A 20,492-nucleotide genomic window follows, 5' to 3' on the forward strand; every position below is an offset into this window, starting at 1 on the left:
CTTAATTTTTAGCTTTAAAAAAATTTTTTTATTATTATTATTATTATTAAAATTTATGTATCTATTTTTATTATTATTATATTTTGTCCTATTATTATATGTGTGTATCGGGGGTGGAGCGCTGGTTGTGTGCTCCTATTCCGCCTCTATCAGTGATTCCAGATATGATGTAGAGCTTCCTTAAGCTCGGTTTGCCATTCTCTGGCAAGAGGTGGCAGCCACAGCTCGTTTCTCCCTGAAAAAGGGCTTTGCAGATCCCAGGAGGGTTCTCTAGCCTCCGTTTCTTGGTTGGGGCTTACTCCCTTCCTGTGCTTCGTTTCCCTCTGAAGATAAGCTCCGCAGCCTCCCAGAAGCTGCTTGTGCCCGGGGATTTAAATTTGGCGCGCTGTGACGTTTTAAGGGAATCCCAGTCAGGGATTGCCTTTGTTGTCTGAAAACGGCAACTAAAATGGCGCCCGCGGTTGCCCTGGGCTGCTAGGGAATCTCCGATGATCCGAATTCAAGTTTGAATCCGGACCTGGAGATTGTTATTTTTTCCCCCAATTTGAGGAAAAAATCCCTTGGAAGGTTGGGGAGAAAAGCTCAGCAAGTGGTCTCTGCTGATGCCTTTTTCCCCCCCCTTTTCCACCTCCAGAGCCCTGGGGCTGACTGGGATCCGTGGGGAGTTTCCCCCCCCCACACCCCCTTTTTCAATTTTAATATAGGATCAGGGATGATCCCAAGGAAAACTTAGTGGTTGGGGAAAAGGTTCAGCAAGTAGTCTCTGCTGATGCCTTCTTCCCCCCCTTTTCACCCCCCAGAGCCCTGGGGCTGGCTGATATCTGTGGGGAAATTTCCCTCCCCACCAATCCCCTTTTTAATTTTAGGTTTGAGATCAGGACTGATCCCCAGAAAATTTTGTGGTTAAATTCCTATAGGTGGCAATTTTTTTTTGGAAGGGGAAGCCAATTATCAAGGGATAATCAATCAATGGATTTCTTGTCTAACCTGATAAGCTGAGAGCCACGCCAAAACGAGTCTTCTTCGAGCAGAGACCAAGTTAAGAATGGACTCCACAGGAAGTGGGGGCGTGTCAAGCTTTGGCTACTTGGTCTCAAGAGCAGGCAGACAGAGAAAACCCATCCGTGGATTATCCATCTCCTGTACTGGAGAAGGGAGATGTGCAACTCCAAAATGAGGCAATAAAAAATAGTTAAAGAATATTATGAAAAACTATATGATATAGAAAAAAAAATCTCTCTGGAAAAAACAACACAATATATAGAAAAAACCAATTTACCCAAAATTCCAGAAAACTTTAAAAACATGCTAAACGAAAAAATAACAATGATGGAACTGATGGAAGGTATAAAAAGAAAAAAAATGATAAAACTGCAGGACCGGATGGACTACCTGCAGATTTCTATAAATGCTTTCAAGATACAGTAATTCAGACAATACATCATAAACAAACAGCAAAAGTAATTTTAAATGGGGACTACACATGGAATTTTAACATTAAAAAAGGCACAAGACAAGGATGTCTATTATTCCCATTGCTATTTACATTGCCATTGGAAGTTTTCAACAGGAACATCAGACAAGACCCAGAAATTAAAGGAATGGAGATAAAAAGATGAAAGCTATAAATTACAAGCATTTGCACATCACTTGGTATTTATCACAGAAGAAGCATTGGAGACAACCGCTAAACTAGGAGGGTCAAACTGCCAGCCCGCGGGCCGGACGCGTCACCCGGAAGCCGTGCCCGCCCCATTACCAGCAATGGCAAAACAATCCCGATATGTCACGTGATGTCGCGAGTTTGACATGTCTGCCCTAAACTATTGAAAAGGATTGAGTTATTTGGAGAAGTAGCAGCACTGAAGATAAATAGAGAAAAAACAAAAGTTATAGTTAAAAACCTTACATCTAAGCAAAAAGAACAATTGTCAGAAAAAATGGATTTTCAAATAGTTAGGAAAGTTAAATATTTGGGAATATACCTAACAGCAAGATGTGCAATGATAAAAGATAACTACATAACATTACTTAATCAAATAAAATTAGATCTATAAAAATGGGAAAACTTACAAATATCAGTGTTAGGAAGAGTAGCTACTGTGAAAATGAAGAGTTTACCAAAACTGCTCTTCTTGTTCCAAACAGCACCTATAAAAATAGAGAATAATTTTTTTGATGATTTAAATACTTAGATTTTGAAATTTATTTGCCAAAGAAGGAAAGCCAGAATTAAACTGAAAATGCTACAAGAATCCAAAGAAAATGGAGGATATGGATTACCAGACTGGGTCTTTTATTATCAAGCATGCGTCTTAATATGACTAAAAGAATGGATAACTCTCAGATTAAGAAGACTGCTATATCTAGAAGGACATGATCCGCAACTTGGATGGCATGCATTTCTATGGTATGAGAAGAATAAGATTCATAGATACTTTCAAAATCATTATATAAGAAATATACTACTTCTTGTGTGCGAAAAGATAAAAGCTAAAATCTACTTAAGAATCCCAGGATTGCTTTCAATGATGGAAGTATTTGTTCACCCGAATTAAGTGAAATATGAAAAAAATGGACATATAAAGATATTTTGGATACTGAAGGGAAATTAAAATCTAAACAAGAGCTTGTAGATCAGGGTACTAAATTATCATGGTGGCCTCAGTTGCAAATGCAATCGAGCTATGATAAAGATGCGAAAATATATGGTTTTTGTAAACAGACAATGTTTGATCAGATGCTGTTGACGTCTGATAAAAAACTGATTAAGAAACTATATAACTTCCTATTAAATTCAAAATGGAGGATGAACAAGTGAAAGAAACAATGATACAGTGGGCAGAAAACTTTGGATATAGTTTAAAAATAGAGAAATGGCAAAATCTTTGGGAAAGAAATTATAAATTGACGTTGACAACTTCTTATAAAGAAAACTGACATAAAATGTTCTATAGATGGCATTTACCACCTACTAGATTACCAAAAATGCTTAAAAATAGGTCCAGTAAATATTGGAAATGTAATTAAACCCCTGGCATGTATTACCATATGTGGTGGCCTTTGTGTTAAAGAAAAAAAAAAATCGGCCAAAAGACACAGTTGGTTAGAAATGATGATAGGGAAACATGTAGATTTTAAACCTAAACTCTTTTTATTAGGTATAATATCAGAAAGATTTAATAAGCCAAGTGTATATTTAACATTGCATGTATTAATAGCAGCAGGGATTGTATTTGCTCAGCACTGGAAGAATGAAGAAACACCACTAGACAAAGAGATAATCAAGAAGATATTGGACTGTGCTGAAATGGACAGACTTACATTGAGAATCAAAGAGAAAGAAGATACAGAATATTTTCAAACATGGAATTTATTTAATCAATGGGTGGAGAAAAGGGGTAGACACTAAGAATGTAACTTGTATTATTAAGCAAACAAATTGGACCAGACAACATGATGTTTATTAAGCACTAATCAAATCTAATAATAGAAAATTAGTTTTAAAAAATTGTAAAAAAATAAATAAATAACAGAGTTGGAAGGGACCTTGGAGGTCTTCTAGTCCAACCCACTGCTCAGACAGGAGACTCTATTACTATTCCTGAAAATGGCTGTCCGGTCTCCTCTTAAAACCCTCCAGTGACGCAGCACTCACAACGTCTGGAGGGAAGCCATTCCCAAAGAATCAACCTTCACTTGAAGGAGACTTTTGAAATCTTCCCACCAGCAGAAAATCGCAGCCCCCAGTTTAACAGCCTGCAGCACCAGTGGACTTAAAAGTTGGGGAGGGAAGGGATTGGCAGCAGCAGCAGCTGAGATGCTTCAGCCTAGTTGCTTCTCTGCTTGGACGCCCTGGAGGAAACCAAACAGCCCCACTTGCTCTCGGCTTCTCCTCCGACCTGCCCTCCACTCACCTTCCAGCTGCTGCTTCAATCAGGGAAGAGCACAAAATCCTCCCTACACACCATCTTCCTCTGATTAGTGATCAGGAAGAGGAAGTTTCTCGGCGCTTCCCCTCTCCTCACCTCCTTTCTAGCAATATAGTACTCGATGGTTTTAACTCCTTTAAACTCAACCATAGATGCCGTCTTCTGTATTGTCCGCTTGCTAAGCACAGATGTTGCCTGTTTGACCGCGGATAGGAGGCGAAAAGCACGCTTGTCTCTTCTCTGCCTATGACGTTTGCAGAATTTCCCCCCTGATTAAAAGCTATCAAGTCGTTTCTGACTTCTAGCAACCGACCTTTGCAACAGAGCCTAGTGAAATGTGATGGTAATTATATTAGTTCCATTAGAAGATTAGCGATGTGCTGAGCCCCAAATGTTCATGAGGGTTTTACACAATTATACAATCAGCTTTCCTAGGGATGACCCTCAGGGGAGATCAAAACCTCTCTATACCTGAAATCTTTATGACTTATTTAATGCGGCTCCCAAGGTTTTAGGACATAGCAGCAACATCGGGCCAGATGCTCCAGGGGAACCAACTTCCTTCCTGCTAGCCAGGGCTACATCCAAGAGCACCCAGCATACCATTCCTGAAGGAGAACCTATACCTGCTAAATGCTAAATTCCGTGTACTTCTGTAAATTTGCTTGCACAGAAGTCTCCATTAGGTCACAGAGAGAAAAATATGCAATGGGGCTAAGAAAGAGGGGCCGATTGTGAATGTATGGTAGAAGAAATATTTCTAAAATAGATTTAAAAAAACAAAACAAAAGGGAAGAATAGAATATCCCAGCAAAGCACATGGCTGATTGATTACCAGGCTAACCTTTTTAGAGGGACACCCTGCACTGCTGTTTTTAATGTACATCTCGTAGGTTTTGGATGGGTATACTGGCCATTTCAGCTATTGGATCTGAGCTCTGTTGCATGGAACAATTTGGAATAAAAGAAGCGCAAGGTATATTTTATTGATCCCCTTTTCATTCAGGAATTAAAGATGGCATACAAAGAACTTCCTGTGTAGCGTGCTGTAATTTATGGCGTAAATGTCCCACCCCCCCAGACAGCCTGCCTACCTACCTACAATGTGATCCACTAGAAAAAAATTGTTACCAGTCCTCTGAATTGTGTTAGTGAAATGAACAAATGTACAATTCTTTGGTTTCTTCTAAATTCAAGATGATTCATCTGCAGACTTTAAATATCAGTTCATTGCTCCAAATATTGTTTCTCTCTTTACTTGTAGGCATTCCTTGGAAAACCTTAAAGAAAATTTGACTTTCTTTTAAATGAAAATGATGATGTTATAATATGTCATATGTTGTTGTTTTTCCTGAGGTTTATTTATCTATTTTTAACAACTCCTAAGGACCAGATGACTTTACTATGTTCTGATATGTAAAAACCATGGAACTCTTTTTCATATGATCCTATGAGCGCACATGAATGGATGGCTCTGCCCAAATGGACGCAGGTGACTTTGTGAGCTGAGCTCTTCCCAAGAAGCTGCGACTGGGAGCACAGCCACTTCTCAGAAGCCACCTGACCATGGATGGAAACTGCAGGCTGGTTGGAAAGGCTGAAGGGGATGTGGATTCCAAAGATTTGGAGTTAAACAGACTCCATGCACAGAGACAATGATTGGGGTGACTTACCGTAAAATAACAAGCCATTGTAGTTAAATACAATAGATGGTTAAGAGAGGGCTTTGATGTTTAACTTTACTGTTGGTTCATCTGTTCAGCACTTTGCCTTTACGCACAGTAGATTAAGGTCAAATTGATTCCAATTAGAGGTAGAAATTCACAAATTTTGGGCCTGCTTTGCAAGGGTAGGAAACTAATATTGTTACACTATGTTTATCAACATTCAACTGATTTACTATATATAAATCTGTTTTTGTCTTTTGTCTTTCTTAATTCACATTTCCCTTTTTTTTAATGTTTTGCCCATCCTTGTTGCAATTTTTGTCTTTTTTCTTTCGATTTTGTATTCTATCTTAATTTGCCTAATATTTTTTCGTTAAAAAGGCCCCTTACCAAAAAAATTTCATGGGGCTGCTCTGTACCAATTTTCTAATCTGCCTCTAAATCTAGAATCATAGCATCATAAGGTTGAAAGAACCTCAGTGGTCTAGTCCAACCCGCTGCTCAAGGCAGGAGCCTTATATAACCTGTCAAACGACTGTCCGGTCTATTCTTGAAAACCTCCAGTGATGTAGCATCCACAATGCCCGAAGGCCAGCTATTCCATTGATCAATTGCACTCACTGACAGGCTCAACCCTTTGACAAACTTCCACCCATGAACCTCTTGTTCTGCCTTCTGTTGCCCTAGAGAATAAGTTGATCTCCTCTTCATGACAGCCCCTCAAGTAGTGGAAGACAGCCATCATCCCTCCCCCAATCTTTCTCTTCCATGGACTAGACATACCTAGCTCTCTCAACCGATTGTCCTTTAGCGTCCAGACCATTTATGATCTTTCTTCTCTGCACATTTTCCACCCACTCCACTTTGCATCTTAAGAAGACAGAATCTTGGAATATTTCTTCCAACAGGCATCTTTATTAAGAGAAAATGGTTGCAGGCGTTCTAGACAGGATCTGGGGCCCAAGCCCTAAAGTTTAAGATTTTAAGGGGTCCCCAGTAGCCCCATCCCCCATCATCTTCCCAGCAACAATCCCAGGCTCTACATTTCCACCCCCTTTTCCTCACTGCCGGTGGAAGGGAGACTTCAGAGAGGAATAGATCAAAGCTGATGGCCCCCATTCTTATGCTTAGTCCTTTTGGTGATATCCACATTCAAGTCCTTTGAAGTTGTACCGAAGGAAGTGAGGGCCATAAAACCCCTTTGTTCACCCTCCTTCCCCTTCATCGTATGACAGAATCCAGAGAGGGCAGAAATGGGGTTTTCCATAGTCGATAACTAGAGATGAAATATAATTGGATTCTGACATCCTGCCCCCTTAAAAATAAGATAGATCCACCTGAAAGAAAATAAAACAGGTATAAAAGTTAGTCAGGCTTGTTAGGATACTCTGTGTGAAACTTCTTTAATAGCTTTGGGGCTCTGACATGACGTTTATGGACCCACTCATTTTGTGAGGCAGGGAGGTGTTTCCATGCAACTAGGTACTGAGTTGCTCCATGATATCTCCTAGAGTCTAGGATTTCCTTTATTTCAAGGTGTTGTTTGCCCTCCACCATGATTGGAGGTGGTGGTGGTGGGATTTTTGGCCATAATGATAACTGATGCTCTCTTTTCAGCAAGCTGGAATGAAAAATTGGATGTATTTGTCTAAGAGTTTTGGGTAATTCTAATTCTACTGTTACTGGTTTTATGATTCTTTTAATTGGAAAAGGCCCTATATATTTTGGTCCAAGTTTTTTGCAGAGTTGTAGGGACTTTAGGTATTTGGTAGATAAGTACACGATTTCTCATATAATAAATGGTGTAGGCTCAACCCTTTTTTTATCGGCTTGTGCTTTGTATGCCTGCCTAGCTTCATCTAGTGCTTTTCTAACTATTGGCCAGGTGTTTTGTAATTGTTCCATTCTTTCAGTGATGGGATTGCCGGTTCATTTGGGGTTAATTTTGGCATGAGGTTGAAACTTTGACCGGTGGCTATTTGAAAAGGAGTGTAACCTGTGCTGGAATGTCCTGCATTATTGTAGGCAACTTCTGCAAAAGGGAGTAAGTCCGCCAAATCGGACTGCTGGAAACTAAGAAAACATCTTAAATATTGCTCAAGTACTGAGTTCAATTTTTCCAATTGACCATTTGACTGAGGGTGATGGCTAGATGTCAGTCCCTGAGTGGTTCCTAAGAGAGATAAAAATTCCTTCCAAAATGCAGATGTAAACTGCACTCCCCTATCAGAGATGATGCGTTGGGGTGCCCCGTGCAATCTGTAAATGTGCTGGACGAAGAGTTTCGCTAAGGCTTTTGCGGTGGGAATCTTTTGGCAAGGGATAAAGTGCACCTGTTTGGAAAACAAGTCCGTGGCCATCCAGACAACAGTATTCCCATTGCTTTCTGGTAATTCCACTATAAAATCCATGGCTATTTCCCTCCAGAGGGCTGAGGGACTTGCCACTGTTTGTAGTCCTGGCGATTTCCCTTGCAACCTCTGCAGTTGCATATTTTGGGCAGCTGGCCACGTAGCTTTCTATGTCCTTTTTTATGGATGGCCACCAAAATTGCCATTTAATTAAGTGTAATGTTTTTACAAATCCAAAATGCCCTGCTGATTTTGTGTTGTGGCAAAGCTGCATGAATGTGACTCTGGGTTGTTGGTATATATAACTTATCCCCCACCCAAGGCAGCTCATCTCTCATTGTGCACACATTTTTGTTTTTCTGGAACCTTCATCTGTTTCCAAACTTTTCCGGAATTCAATTCCGGTTTGGCTACCCAGCTGTGGTTTTAATTTAGCTTGGGCTCTGGTGGTTACTGGCACTGCCAGTTGTGATTCTACCATCATCGGTTTAGCATCAGTGGCTTGCGTGCTCTTATATTGGGGCATGAAGTTCTTTCTCCCTGGCAAATGCTTGAGCGTAAATTGGAACTGGTGAAAATGCTGGGACCAGTGGGCTTGCTTGGGGTTGAGCTTCCTGGGTGTTTTCAGGGCTTCCAAATTTTTGTGGTCAGTCCACACCTGGAAAGGGATTTTGTTGCCTTCAAGGAACAGGCGCCACATGAGTAATGACCAATGTATCCCGTATGCCTCTTTCTCCCATACGGGCCAGCGCTGTTCCATTTCCGTGAGTTTCTTGGATGTGTATACATAGTGTTGCAATAACCCTTCATCATTTTCTTGTAATAGTACAGCCCCCACTGCCACATCACTTGCATCCGCCTGTATTATGAAGGGCTTATCCATGTCTGGGTACCTCAGTACTGGTTCGGCAGAGAAAAGTCTCTTTAATCTCTCAAATGCTGCTTGGCACTCTATTGTCCATGTTAGTGGCTGGCTAGGTTTTACTGAGGATGCTCCCTTCATTTTTAGTAAGTTAGTGAAGGGCAAGGCTATCTGGGCAAATGAGGGGATGAATTGGCGGTAAAAGTTTGCAAAGCCCAGGAAACTTTGTAGTTGCTTTCTTGTGCAGGGTGGTGCCCAATCTAATACTGCTCTGACCTTCTCTGGGTCCATTTCAATGCCCTGGGGGGATATGCAATAACCTAGGTAGTCTGTCCTTTCCTGGTGGAATTTGCATTTCAAGAGTTTGGCATATAGGTGGGCGGCTCGCAGTTTCTTTAAAACCGCTCTGACTAGATTGACATGTTCCTCTTTTGTTTCGGTGAAGATAAGAATGTCGTCCAAGTAAACAAGGACCCCCTTAAACAGGTGCTCCCTTAGAATGTCATTGATTAATTGCATAAATACTGCAGAGCCCCCTTGTAGTCCAAATGGCAAGACTTTGAATTGATAGCACCCCATGGGGCAGTTAAATGCGGTCTTCCATTCATCCCCTTCCTTAATTCTCACGCGATAGTAAGCTTCCCTTAGATCTAGTTTAGAAATTTTTTTCCCTTTCGAGAGGTGTGACAGCATATCTTCCATGAGGGCAGAGGGTATAGGTTGCTTTCACTGATTGTATTCAGGGACCTATAATCCACGCATAAGCATAAAGAGCTGTCCTTCTTCTCTCTAAAGAGGATGGGGGCAGCTACTTTAGGCTTGGCTGGCTCAATGAACCCCCTTTCTAGGTTTTTCTTTATGAATCTTTCCATTTCCTCCTTCTTCTTTGGGCTCATGGAGTATAATCTGGGCTTCGGGAGTTTTGCCCCAGGTTTGAATTCATTGGTACAGTCTGTGGGTCAGTGGGGGAGAAGCTCATCCACCCTCTCCTCACTGAAAACTTCAGCAAGGTCTCTGTATTCCTCTGGTATTTCTGGTGGTCCCTTTTCCTCTCCCATGGATGCTTTTTCTATCTTGATTCTGGTAGCCCACCTTGGGATTTTAAGTCCATAGGGTCCCCCTTCGGGAATTTGATTTCTGCTGTCCTCCAATTCACCCAGGGGTTCCATTTTTTTAACCATTCCATCCCTAGGATCATTGAGCATTTCATGCCTGGGGTCATCACAAATGTTATGTCTTCCTCATGTTTGCCCATGGAGAGGTGTATTGGTAAAGTGGCTAGGGTAGCTGGCACCCCCCCTGCTATGGACCCATCTAACTGGACAAATGAAATTGGTTGTTCCAGTCTCCGCGACGGAATGCCCAGATTCCCCACTACCGCTGGGCTAATGAGGCAGTGGGTGCAGCCAGAGTCTATTAAGGCTTTCACCTTCACGGCTTTGGGCATGGGGGAAATTAATATAGTCACTGACTTGAGGATGGGTGCGATGCGTCCACTTACCAGGGGTTTGCCCTCCGAGCTGTCATCTGAGGTGTCCACCGGCCCTGGGGTGTAGGCTGGAGTTCTTTCCCCCTGATGAGCAGAGGTGGGGGATTCCACAGCCTCCATCATTTTCATGGCAGATTCTTTTGGCTTAGCCGGAGATTTTCTGGATTTGCTGGCCGGTGATCTGTCTGGGTTGTGCTGAGGGGCTTTTGAGCGGCATTCTATAGCCCAATGCCCTTCTCTCCTGCACTTGAAACACTCCATTTGCTTTTCAGCCGTAGCAGATGGTTTCACTGGTTCACGTGTCAACTCAGTCGGTGAGCGGCCCCATTGTTTTCCTCGGCGGTGCCTCTTCAATATGTCGATCTCTGCTTCCTCTGCCAAGACGTACCATTCTTCAAGTTGGTGTGGGTCCCCTCAGGGCAGGCAAGCGTCATATAGGTCATAATTTAGTCCGTCTTTGAAATGGCTAAGGAGGATGTCTTCCGGCCAGTTCAGTTTGCTGGCAATGGACCAGAATTCTTGTGTATATTCGGCTACCGGGCGTTTGCCTTGCCTCATTGTTTTTATCCTTTTGTGGGCTTTGCGATCAGCCAGGGGGTCCTCAAATCGCCTTCTCAGAGAGGACGTGAAACGGTTGAAGTCGTTGAGCTCTGGGGCATTGGAGTCATGCAAGTTCACCACCCAATCTGCGGCTGGTCCGTCCAGGGCAGATTGCACGATCCGGATACGGGCTTTGTCGCTGGGGATGTCCCGCCCGTATTCCTCCATGTAGCTGAGGACTTGGGTTAGGAAGAACCCCAAGCATGTTGGCTCCCCCTTGAATTTCATGTCCAGCGGCAGGAGTCTTTGAATGGACCGGTGCCTTCGGTGGTAGTGTCTTCCATCCAGATCGCCATCTGTGGATCGGCGGAGAGTGGGGACTACTGTACCAGTAGATGTCCCCGGGGCTGCAGGTCCCACTTCCCCCTCGGTGTCTCTCCCTTTGCGGCTCCAGGAGCTGGGGCGGTCATAGAGCTCAGAAGTCTCCTCTCCTAGGGAGCTGAGAGTTCTCTTCATCAAGTCGATAGATCCAGTCCGAGTACGGTGCCCAGTTCCCTCTTCACTTGCGTGCAGGGATTTCTCCATCTTCTGCTTCCAATTTGGCTGGTTGGCCCCCATCTCAGGGTCACCTTTCTTGATTTCTTTTCCCATTTGCCTTTCTTTCCAACGCCCATTGACCACCGAGGTTTGTGGTCTCGTGTCTTCACCACCTCTTCTCCTGAGGAATCTGACCTCTCAGATCCCGACATCGAGCAGGGTTTCAGTTGGGGTAACGGCTCTCTTTCTGGGGAGTTTTCTCCCTTCCTTGCTCCACCATCTGACATGGTAATTTATTGCAAAGTCCCCCGGCAAGGTTCTCCCTTCCAGGTGGATTACTTTTGCAGATCCTGTCTAATGTAAGGACCCACCCCACTTTGCATCTTAAGAAGACAGACCTCTTGGAATATTTCTTCCAACAGGCATCTTTATTAAGAGAAAATGGTTGCAGGCGTTCTAGACAGGATCTGGGGCCCAAGCTCTATAGTTCAATATTTTAAGGGGTCCCCAGTAGCCCCACCCCCATCATCTTCCCAGCAACAATTCCAGGCTCTATATTTCCACCCCCTTTTCCTCACTGCCGGTGGAAGGGAGACTTCAGAGAGGAATAGATCAAAGCTGATGGCCCCCATTCTTATGCTTAGTCCTTTTGGTGATATCCACATTCAAGTCCTTTGAAAGTGTACCGAAGGAAGTGAAAGCCATAAAACCCCTTTGTTCACCCCTCTTCCCCTTCATCATATGACAGAATCCAGAGAGGGCAGAAATGGGGTTTTGCATCGTCGATAATTAGAGATGAAATATAATTGGATTCTGACAGCCTCATCATGTATTGAATTATGGGACCAGAACTGGGCGCAGTATTCTAAGTGTGGACTCACCAGCATGGTGTAAATTGGTACTATCACTTCTTGTTTTCTTGACACTATCTCTCTGTTGATACAACTTACCACTACATTGACTTTTGGGGGGACAGCTGCAGCAGATTCCCTGCTCCTGCTTGTCCACTAGGACACCTAGATTCCTCTGTTGAGCCAGATATTACATATTTTATTCCTGTTCTTTTCATTTTTCCTACCTAAAAATACCCATTGTTTCCCTTATCAACAATAAAAACTTTTCAACTGCACATTTTTTTTCTCATGTTAGGTAGCAAAACAGAGAGGTTTGTCTCTCTTCTGTGTGACAGTATGGCCAAATGGCAGCCGCTTCCACAAGTCCACTGCATGGCCCAGGGACGGCTGCTTCCAGGACACAGTCCCAAGGGCCAGGGATGCACGCCCTCCCCTTCTTCCCCAACGTGAGGATCAGAAATCTTAGAAACAAAGAGGAGGGTGTGAGGCGTGCAGGGACCCAGTGGGAGGGAGACAAAACCTGTGGAGACCCTGGGGTGGGAAAGAACTGGGCGGCACAAGGGTTGGGAAACAGAGTACAGGGTGGGGGTGGCCTAGAGATGCCTACAACAGGCAAACATGGGCCTGCACTAGGCCTCCAAGAGTTTTCCCCAACTCTGAGGTCTCCAGTGTTCCACTTAGTGACTGACACTTCAATTAATGGCTGCATCAGAGAGATCAGGGTAATTTAGGAAAGAAGTCTCACTTAACGGCCATTACAACATGCAACCATAATTGCAAGGCCCATCACAGTTATATCTTGAGGACCTTTTGTATGCTGGCTGAGGAATTCTGGGCTTCAAAATCTGGAGGAAACCAAGGTAGAAGGCCTGAAACACCACACGTGGAACTTATATAATCAATATACAAAACTATCACCCAGAAGCCTTTTTGAGGAAATCCACAACTTCTACAAAAGGAAATATCCAGTAGCTTCTGCTGCTAACCAGAAATTGGTAGTTCGCCCTTTTCCATTTTCCTTTTCTCTCCACCTACAAGTCTAGTCCTGAGATATGTTTGAGTAAACATGGCCCCCCTTAGTAGTGTCCCTAGATATGGGCTGTGCACTATTCATGCCCATGATCATTCATGTGGGTCCAAATCTGTGAGTGCTGTTCCTGTCTTCTAACTGCTTGTGCATGCTCATGCACCCTAGTTTTTAACCGTTTTGTGGCCTCACCAACACAGTTACAGGAACAGTCCTTACACTTGATCTTATAAATTATTGCAGATTTTTCTTCATTGGGGAGTGGATAGTTTGGGTGCATGATCTTAGATTGTAGATTTTGATCTGGTTTATGGGCCACTTTTACATTAAAGGGGGCCAGTAGTCTAGCTGTTGCCTCTGATACACCATTAATGTATTGGAGGGAGATACGCACATTTTGGGTTGTCGTCCTGTCAGTTTCTTACAAGTTTTTGCAGGATCTGTACGGCTTACTGTACTTCCTAATGAATCCAGTAGGGTAACCATTATACTTGCAGGTCTGAAATAGATGATTCCTTTCCTCAATTTTGGTCCTGGTTGTACTGCAGTGTGAATCGATACATTTCAACAATGTTCTTATACAGCTGATTTTATGGGCCACTGGATGGTTGCTTCCATAATAGAGGGTCCTATTGGTATGGGTCGGTTTACGATACACTTTTGTGCGTAGGGTCCCATCCAGTTGGCGATGGACCAACACATCCAGAAAGGCTAACGTACCTGGTTCTCTTCCTCTGCTGTAAAGCGGATATTTGAGTACACAGAGTTTAGCGCCTCCATAAAATCAGTCTTATGTTGTTTCTTAATAACTACAAATATATCGTCCACATATCGGACTCAAAATTTGGGGTGGAACTGGGTCATTACCAGGGTTTCCAAATGTTGCAGAACGGCTTCTGCCACTATGCTTGAGATAGGGGATCCCATAGGTGTTCCTTTGACCTGCTCGTATAAGGTCCCTTGGAAAGTAAGATACGTTTTTAAACATAATGTTGTTAATTTCAGTAGGTCGTCAGTACATAGGGAATCTTGATGTCATCTTTGTCCCATTTCATTAAGGCCGTCTCTTAAGGTCGTGACTGCCAAGTCCTGCAGGATAGACATAAAGAGTGAGGTGACGTTAAAAGATACCATCACCTCATCCCCCTCCACCTTTAGGAACTTGACTTTTTCTAGAAATTCCAAGCCGATCTCACTGTGGTTTGATTACCATCTACCATATGCGGCTACTCAGCCACTTGGCTAACTCTGAGGTTGGTGTGCCTTTGAATGACACAATTGGACACAGGGGAGCCCCTTCTTTATGAACCTTTGGTAAGCCATAGAATCTGGCTATGGCCAAATCCCTCAGGCGTATTTTCCTCAGAGTGTTTTCATCCATTACGTTTATACTATTTTTGAGCGTGGTCATGGAGTCTCCGGTAACAGTTCTGTATGCCGTTGTGTCACTGAGTAGTGCCAGGGCTATATTGTGTTTTGTCCATAACTACCGTCACCCTGCCTTTATCCGCTGGCAGAATGACGATAGTATGGTCCTTTCTAAGTTGTTCTAAAGCCTCTATTTCGCCCCTGGATAATATTTGGCACCGTTTGTGACCCATTAACAAACCTGTGACTCTTTGTCTAACGGAGGTTTTGATTTCGTCACCCACCCCAATCTATCATACGGCAGGATCCAATGCTGCAAAAAAATCCAATGGTCGTGCATCCGCCAAATTATGTCCCACATCCCGTTCAAGCAGGGTTATCTGTTCTCGGGTCAACACTTTAGAGAATATGTTATGGACTAACCCCTTGGTGTAATCACAGTTCTCCAACATCTATAGCGTTTCCAACTTGTATTGGAGTGTCGTGGTTGTCTGGCAGCTTGCCCTCATAGTGGCTTGATGATTCTGGCGGTCAAGTGCAACGAAGTGCTGGTATGTTAATTCCATGTTGCAGCGCTCATGATAGTCTTGGACCCGTGTCTTACAAACCTCTATCCACCTATGTTGGTCATTGATTAGAGCTAATGTTTCTCCGTGAATGCATCCGAGGAGACCTCCCCATTAAATCTTTGAGAAGGAGACCTGTAATTGATTCTATGGAGTGTCAAATGGCCATCTGCCAATTTCAACATCGCTCATTGCGTGCTCTAATCAACAACCAAGGGACCTTAATGGCATCACATTCTTAACAAACCCATTCTGGCTTGTTACAACTGCCCATCATTTCTTTTTCTCCAGAAGCATTTGTGGAAACAGAAGTTTACTTTAATTAAATAACTTGTGAAATTCTCAGACTTTTAAAAGAAGGAATAAAATCAGGGGGGACAGGACCCAGAAGAACCAAGAGGGATCACAGGCACCTTCAAATGCCCAGAGTGCCACACTCAGGACGAGCTTTCAGACTGAGCAGCCGACATATTCTTACGTTAACGAAATTCACTCCCGACATTTTTTGAACATTTGTGTCATTCATTGTTGCCATCCACGGGGACCTGAACTTCCATGATGTCTATCAAATCTGCTTCAGAATTTGGAAAATCATCAGGGAAATCAGAGAGATCCTCTGTGATTCTTTCATGTTCAAAGGCTACAATCCGACTGAAAAAACAAATGGCTGTTTTAGAGAGAAACCATAGCTTAGTTGTCCAGTTTGAAATGTCCTAATTTCCCCATAAGACTGGCAATGACGGAGAAGATAATCGCTGAATCTGAGAAGGATGCCAATCAAAACATATCCAGTTAGCCATTCTAATTTTTTAAACTGTGCCTAATGAATTGCTGTATTTTCATAGAATTTAGGACTAGGGCAGATAGCAATGCAACAATAAATTAAGAGGCAGAAGCCTAACTGCAGCTCACGTCATCAGAGGCAGAGAGTGGTGGGACTGATGTACGATTGAAACTGAATTTTTAAATTTATCAATGAAGAGGGACGGAAAGCTGAGTAAAATAGATTACTTAGAGATGCAGATTGCACAAGAGACATATTACAAATTAACAATCGTATGTGTTAGAAACCCACCGTATGTATCACTGAGCAAGAGTTGGGTAATGAGCTTCACATTATCTTTTTATTATTAAATTCATTCATTATTAAACTTAATCACTGCCCATCTCGCCGTTTGACACAACTTTGAGCGACTTCCCTTGACCTAATGTCCATAACAACAATGAAAATGCCCATTTTTTCCCTTATCAGCAATGAAACCATTCCAACTGTATATTTTCCCTCAAGTTAGGTAGCAAAACAGAGAGGTTTGTCTCTCTTCTGCGTGACAGTATGGCCAAATGACAGCCGCTTCCACAAGTGCACCGCATGGCCCAGGGACGGCTGCTTCCAGGACACAGTCCCAAGGGCCAGGGATGCACGCCCTTCCCTCCTTCCCCAACGTGAGGATCAGAAATCTTAGAAAGAAAGAAGGTGTGAGGCATGCAGGGACCCAATGAGAGGGAGAAAAAGCCTGTGGAGACCCTGGGGTGGGAAAGAACTGGGCAGACAAGGGTTGGGAAACAGAGCACAGGGTGGAGGAGGCCTAGAGTTGTCTACAACAGGCAAACCTGGGCCTGCCCAACCCTGAGGTCACCAGTGTTCCACTTAGTGACTGACACTTCAATTAATGGCTGCATCAGAGAGATCAGGGTAGTTTAGGAAAGAAATCTCACTTAACGGCTGTTGCAACATGCAACCATAATTGCAAGGCCCATAACAGTTATATCTTGAGGACCTTTTCTACGCTGGCTGAAGAATTCTGGGCCTCAAAATCAGGAGGAAGCCAAGGTAAAAGACGTGAAACTCCACATGTGGGAATTATATAATCAATATACAAAACTAGCACCCAGAAGCCTTTTTAAGGAAATCCACAACTTCTACAAAAGGAAATATCCAGTAGCTGCTGCTACTAACCAGAAATTGGCAGTTAGCTCTCTTCCATTTTCCTTTTCTCTCCACCTACAAGTCCAGTCCTGAGACACGTAAAAAGATTCAGACCACAATTCAAATAGTCAATTTCTCAACTACAGTTTCAATGGGAGATCACAAATGAATTTCAAGGCTTTTCTAAATTCCTCAACTTTTACCTCATGTGAATTTCCTCGTGTGCAATGATTTATGACTGAAGTAACGTCCACAGACTGAACATTTGAAAGACTTCTCCCCTGTGTGAGTCCTCTAGTATCTCAATAGGATAGAATTCTTACTAAAATCTTTCCCACAATCAGGACATTCAAACATTTTCTCTTCCGTGTGAGTCCTTTGGTGCGTCACAAAGTGGGAATTCTCACTGAAACTTTCCCCACAGATAGGACATTCAAATGGTTTCTCTCCTGTGTGAGTCCTCTGGTGTCTCACCAGGCTGGATTTCTGACTGAAACTTTTCCCACAATCAGGACATTCAAAGGGTTTCTCTCCTGTGTGAGTACTCTCATGTCTCACAAGGCTGGAATAGCAACTGAAACTTTTCCCACAATCAGGACATTCAAATGGTTTCTCTCCTGTGTGAGTCCTCTGGTGTCTCACCAGGCTGGATTTCTGACTGAAACTTTTCCCACAATCAGGACATTCAAAGGGTTTCTCTCCTGTGTGAGTACTCTGATGTCTCACAAGGCTGGAATAGCAACTGAAACTTTTCCCACAATCAGGACATTCAAACGGTTTCTCTCCTGTGTGAGTCCTCTGGTGTATCACCAGGTGGGAATTCTCACTGAACCTTTTTCCACAATCAGGACATTCAAAGGGTTTCTCTCCTGTATGAGTCCTCTGGTGTATCACCAGGTTGGAATAGCGATTGAAACTTTTTCCACAAGGACATTCAAAGGGTTTCTCTCCTGTGTGAGTCCTCTGGTGTTTCACCAGGTTGGATTTTTGACTGAAACTTTTCCCACAATCAGGACATTCAAAGGGTTTCTCTCCTGTGTGAGTCCTCTGGTGTGTCACCAAGTGGGAATTCTTACTAAAACTTTTCCCACAGATCGGACATTCAAAGGGTTTCTCTCCTGTGCGAGTCCTCTGGTGTTTCACCAGGCTGGATTTCTGACTGAAACGTTTCCCACAATCAGGACATTCAAAGGGTTTCTCTCCTGTGCGAGTCCTCTGGTGTTTCACCAGGCTGGATTTCTGGCTGAAACTTTTCCCACAATCAGGACATTCAAACGGTTTCTCTCCTGTGTGAGTACTCTGATGTCTCACAAGGCTGGAATAGCAACTGAAACTTTTCCCACAATCAGGACATTCAAACGGTTTCTCTCCTGTGTGAGTCCTCTGGTGTGTCACCAGGTGGGAATTCTCACTGAACCTTTTTCCACAATCAGGACATTCAAAGGGTTTCTCTCCTGTATGAGTCCTCTGGTGTATCACCAGGTTGGAATAGTGACTGAAACTTTTTCCACAAGGACATTCAAAGGGGTTCTCTCCTGTGTGAGTCCTCTGGTGTTTCACCAGGTTGGATTTCTGACTGAAACTTTTCCCACAATCAGGACATTCAAAGGGTTTCTCTCCTGTGTGAGTCCTCTGGTGTGTCACCAAGTGGGAATTCTTACTAAAACTTTTCCCACAGATCGGACATTCAAAGGGTTTCTCTCCTGTGCGAGTCCTCTGGTGTTTCACCAGGCTGGATTTCTGACTGAAACGTTTCCCACAATCAGGACATTCAAAGGGTTTCTCTCCTGTGCGAGTCCTCTGGTGTTTCACCAGGCTGGATTTCTGGCTGAAACTTTTCCCACAATCAGGACATTCAAACGGTTTCTCTCCTGTGTGAGTACTCTGATGTCTCACCAGGTTGGAATAGCGACTGAAACCTTTCCCACAATCAGGACATTCAAAGGGTTTCTCTCCTGTGAGAGTCCCCTGGTGTGTCATGAGATTGGAATTGTGGGTGTAACATTTCTCACAATCAAGACATTCACAGGGTTTTTCTCTTGTGTGAGTCCCCCCTGGTGTTTCACCAGATTGGAATTTTGGCTGTAACATTTCCCACAATCAGGACATTCAAAGGGTTTCTCTCCTGTGTGAGTATTATGGGAATTTTTAATGAAACTTTCACACAATCAATACAGTCATAGGTTTTCTCCCTGCTGGGAATCCTCTGATGTATCACCACGTTGCCATGCTCACTAAAGCATTTACTGCACTAGGAATGCTTTTATGGCTTTTCTCTTGTGTGGATCCTTCCATGAACCACAAGGGAGCTGTTCTGACTAAAGCTTTTGCCAGAATCAGATGGTTTGTATGGCTTTTCTGCTCTGTGGTTCCTCTTGTGCATAATTAGTTGATTTGCAATCTGTGCTTTTGCAACAATAGACACAAGTACAGAGCTTTTCCACAGGTGATATTCTTGAAGAGGTTAAAAATATGGACTATCCCTTGTTCAGTGATGCTTTCATTAAATCCGTTTTCTTCCTCACAGGGCGAGGCCTGCATGGCTCTCTGCTCTATGTGACTTTCCTACTCACTTTTCCATCCAACTGATTTCCAGATATTTCCTTCTTTTACTGAATGAAAAATACTCCCTTCACTTTTCATGTAATGTATCCTTGAGTTCTGAAAAATCTACTTATTCCAGTTTGAAATCTTTTTTGTTTTTCTCTTTTTTTCTTAGAGTGGCTGGAGGAGAGGGAGAATTGTGTGGTTTCTGAAGGAAATGGAAAATATTTTGATTTCTGGCTCAGTTTGCTTTCCTTTTCAATGTTGCTTGTTATTCTTAGCTGTCCAGAGGGCTCTTCTTCCCATCCTCTTTTCTATAAGATTTAAAAAAAAGTGTAACTTTAATATTTATAAAATGGTGAGAGGTGTGAAAAAAGAAAAAAAGTATACATTACAATGAAAAAGCAAACATGCCACAATGATAGAATAGTCTTTTACATTGTTTATGATTCATCTGATACATGGAATACATCCATGTTCAAATATCCATTCAATCAAATTCAGGTGTTGATTTGGGTAAACTTTCTTGTTGACTTCGGTCAATCATAAATCCTTAGCAATACAAAGGGTTATCATCAAATACATCTGGAAGTGATGGGGATAGATTATATAATTCCAGATATATTCATTAAGAGAGAAATACAGATACACACTCCTACAAAAGTATATATGGAAAAAATCTGTCTTTCAAGACTGGAAAAATTTCCCAAAAATAGTTTACAATCAAAGCTTTTGATCTAATTTTAGAGATGTGGCGGCTTTAATTGATGGATAACAGAATAACAGAGTTGGAAGGGACCTTGAAGGAAGTGGGAAGAATTTTAATGG

The 20,492-nt window shown here is 42.9% G+C and overlaps 2 protein-coding genes across 12 annotated transcripts in view; both read right to left on the reverse strand.

The window, feature by feature from the left end:
* The window catches only part of LOC120298244 (zinc finger and SCAN domain-containing protein 2-like), a 105,691-nt gene extending 101,689 nt beyond the window's left edge, over window positions 1-4,002 (reverse strand). For 8 of the 11 annotated variants that reach the window (XR_005554011.1, XR_005554014.1, XR_005554012.1 and 5 more), the window contains exons 1-2: window positions 3,918-4,002; window positions 2,074-2,151 (exon numbers count right to left, since the gene is read on the reverse strand). The gene's annotated coding sequence lies outside the window, so the exon portion shown is untranslated. The remainder of the gene's footprint in view (window positions 1-2,073; window positions 2,152-3,917) is intronic. The other 3 variants (XM_039321755.1, XM_039321750.1, XM_039321752.1) reach the window with 2 other exon arrangements.
* An 11,054-nt stretch (window positions 4,003-15,056) lies between these two features.
* LOC120298242 (zinc finger protein 84-like) overlaps window positions 15,057-20,492 on the reverse strand; it is a 57,178-nt gene continuing 51,742 nt past the window's right edge. Inside the window, exon 2 of the mRNA XM_039321746.1 lies at window positions 15,057-19,978. Coding sequence (XP_039177680.1) covers window positions 17,415-19,211 — 1,797 coding nt within the window. The 5' untranslated portion in view covers window positions 19,212-19,978 and the 3' untranslated portion in view covers window positions 15,057-17,414. The remainder of the gene's footprint in view (window positions 19,979-20,492) is intronic.

The sequence above is a fragment of the Crotalus tigris genome, unplaced genomic scaffold (genome assembly GCF_016545835.1).
Source record: "Crotalus tigris isolate CLP2741 ecotype Arizona unplaced genomic scaffold, ASM1654583v1 scf7180000023825.297174, whole genome shotgun sequence".
Taxonomy (NCBI): Eukaryota; Metazoa; Chordata; class Lepidosauria; order Squamata; family Viperidae; genus Crotalus; species Crotalus tigris.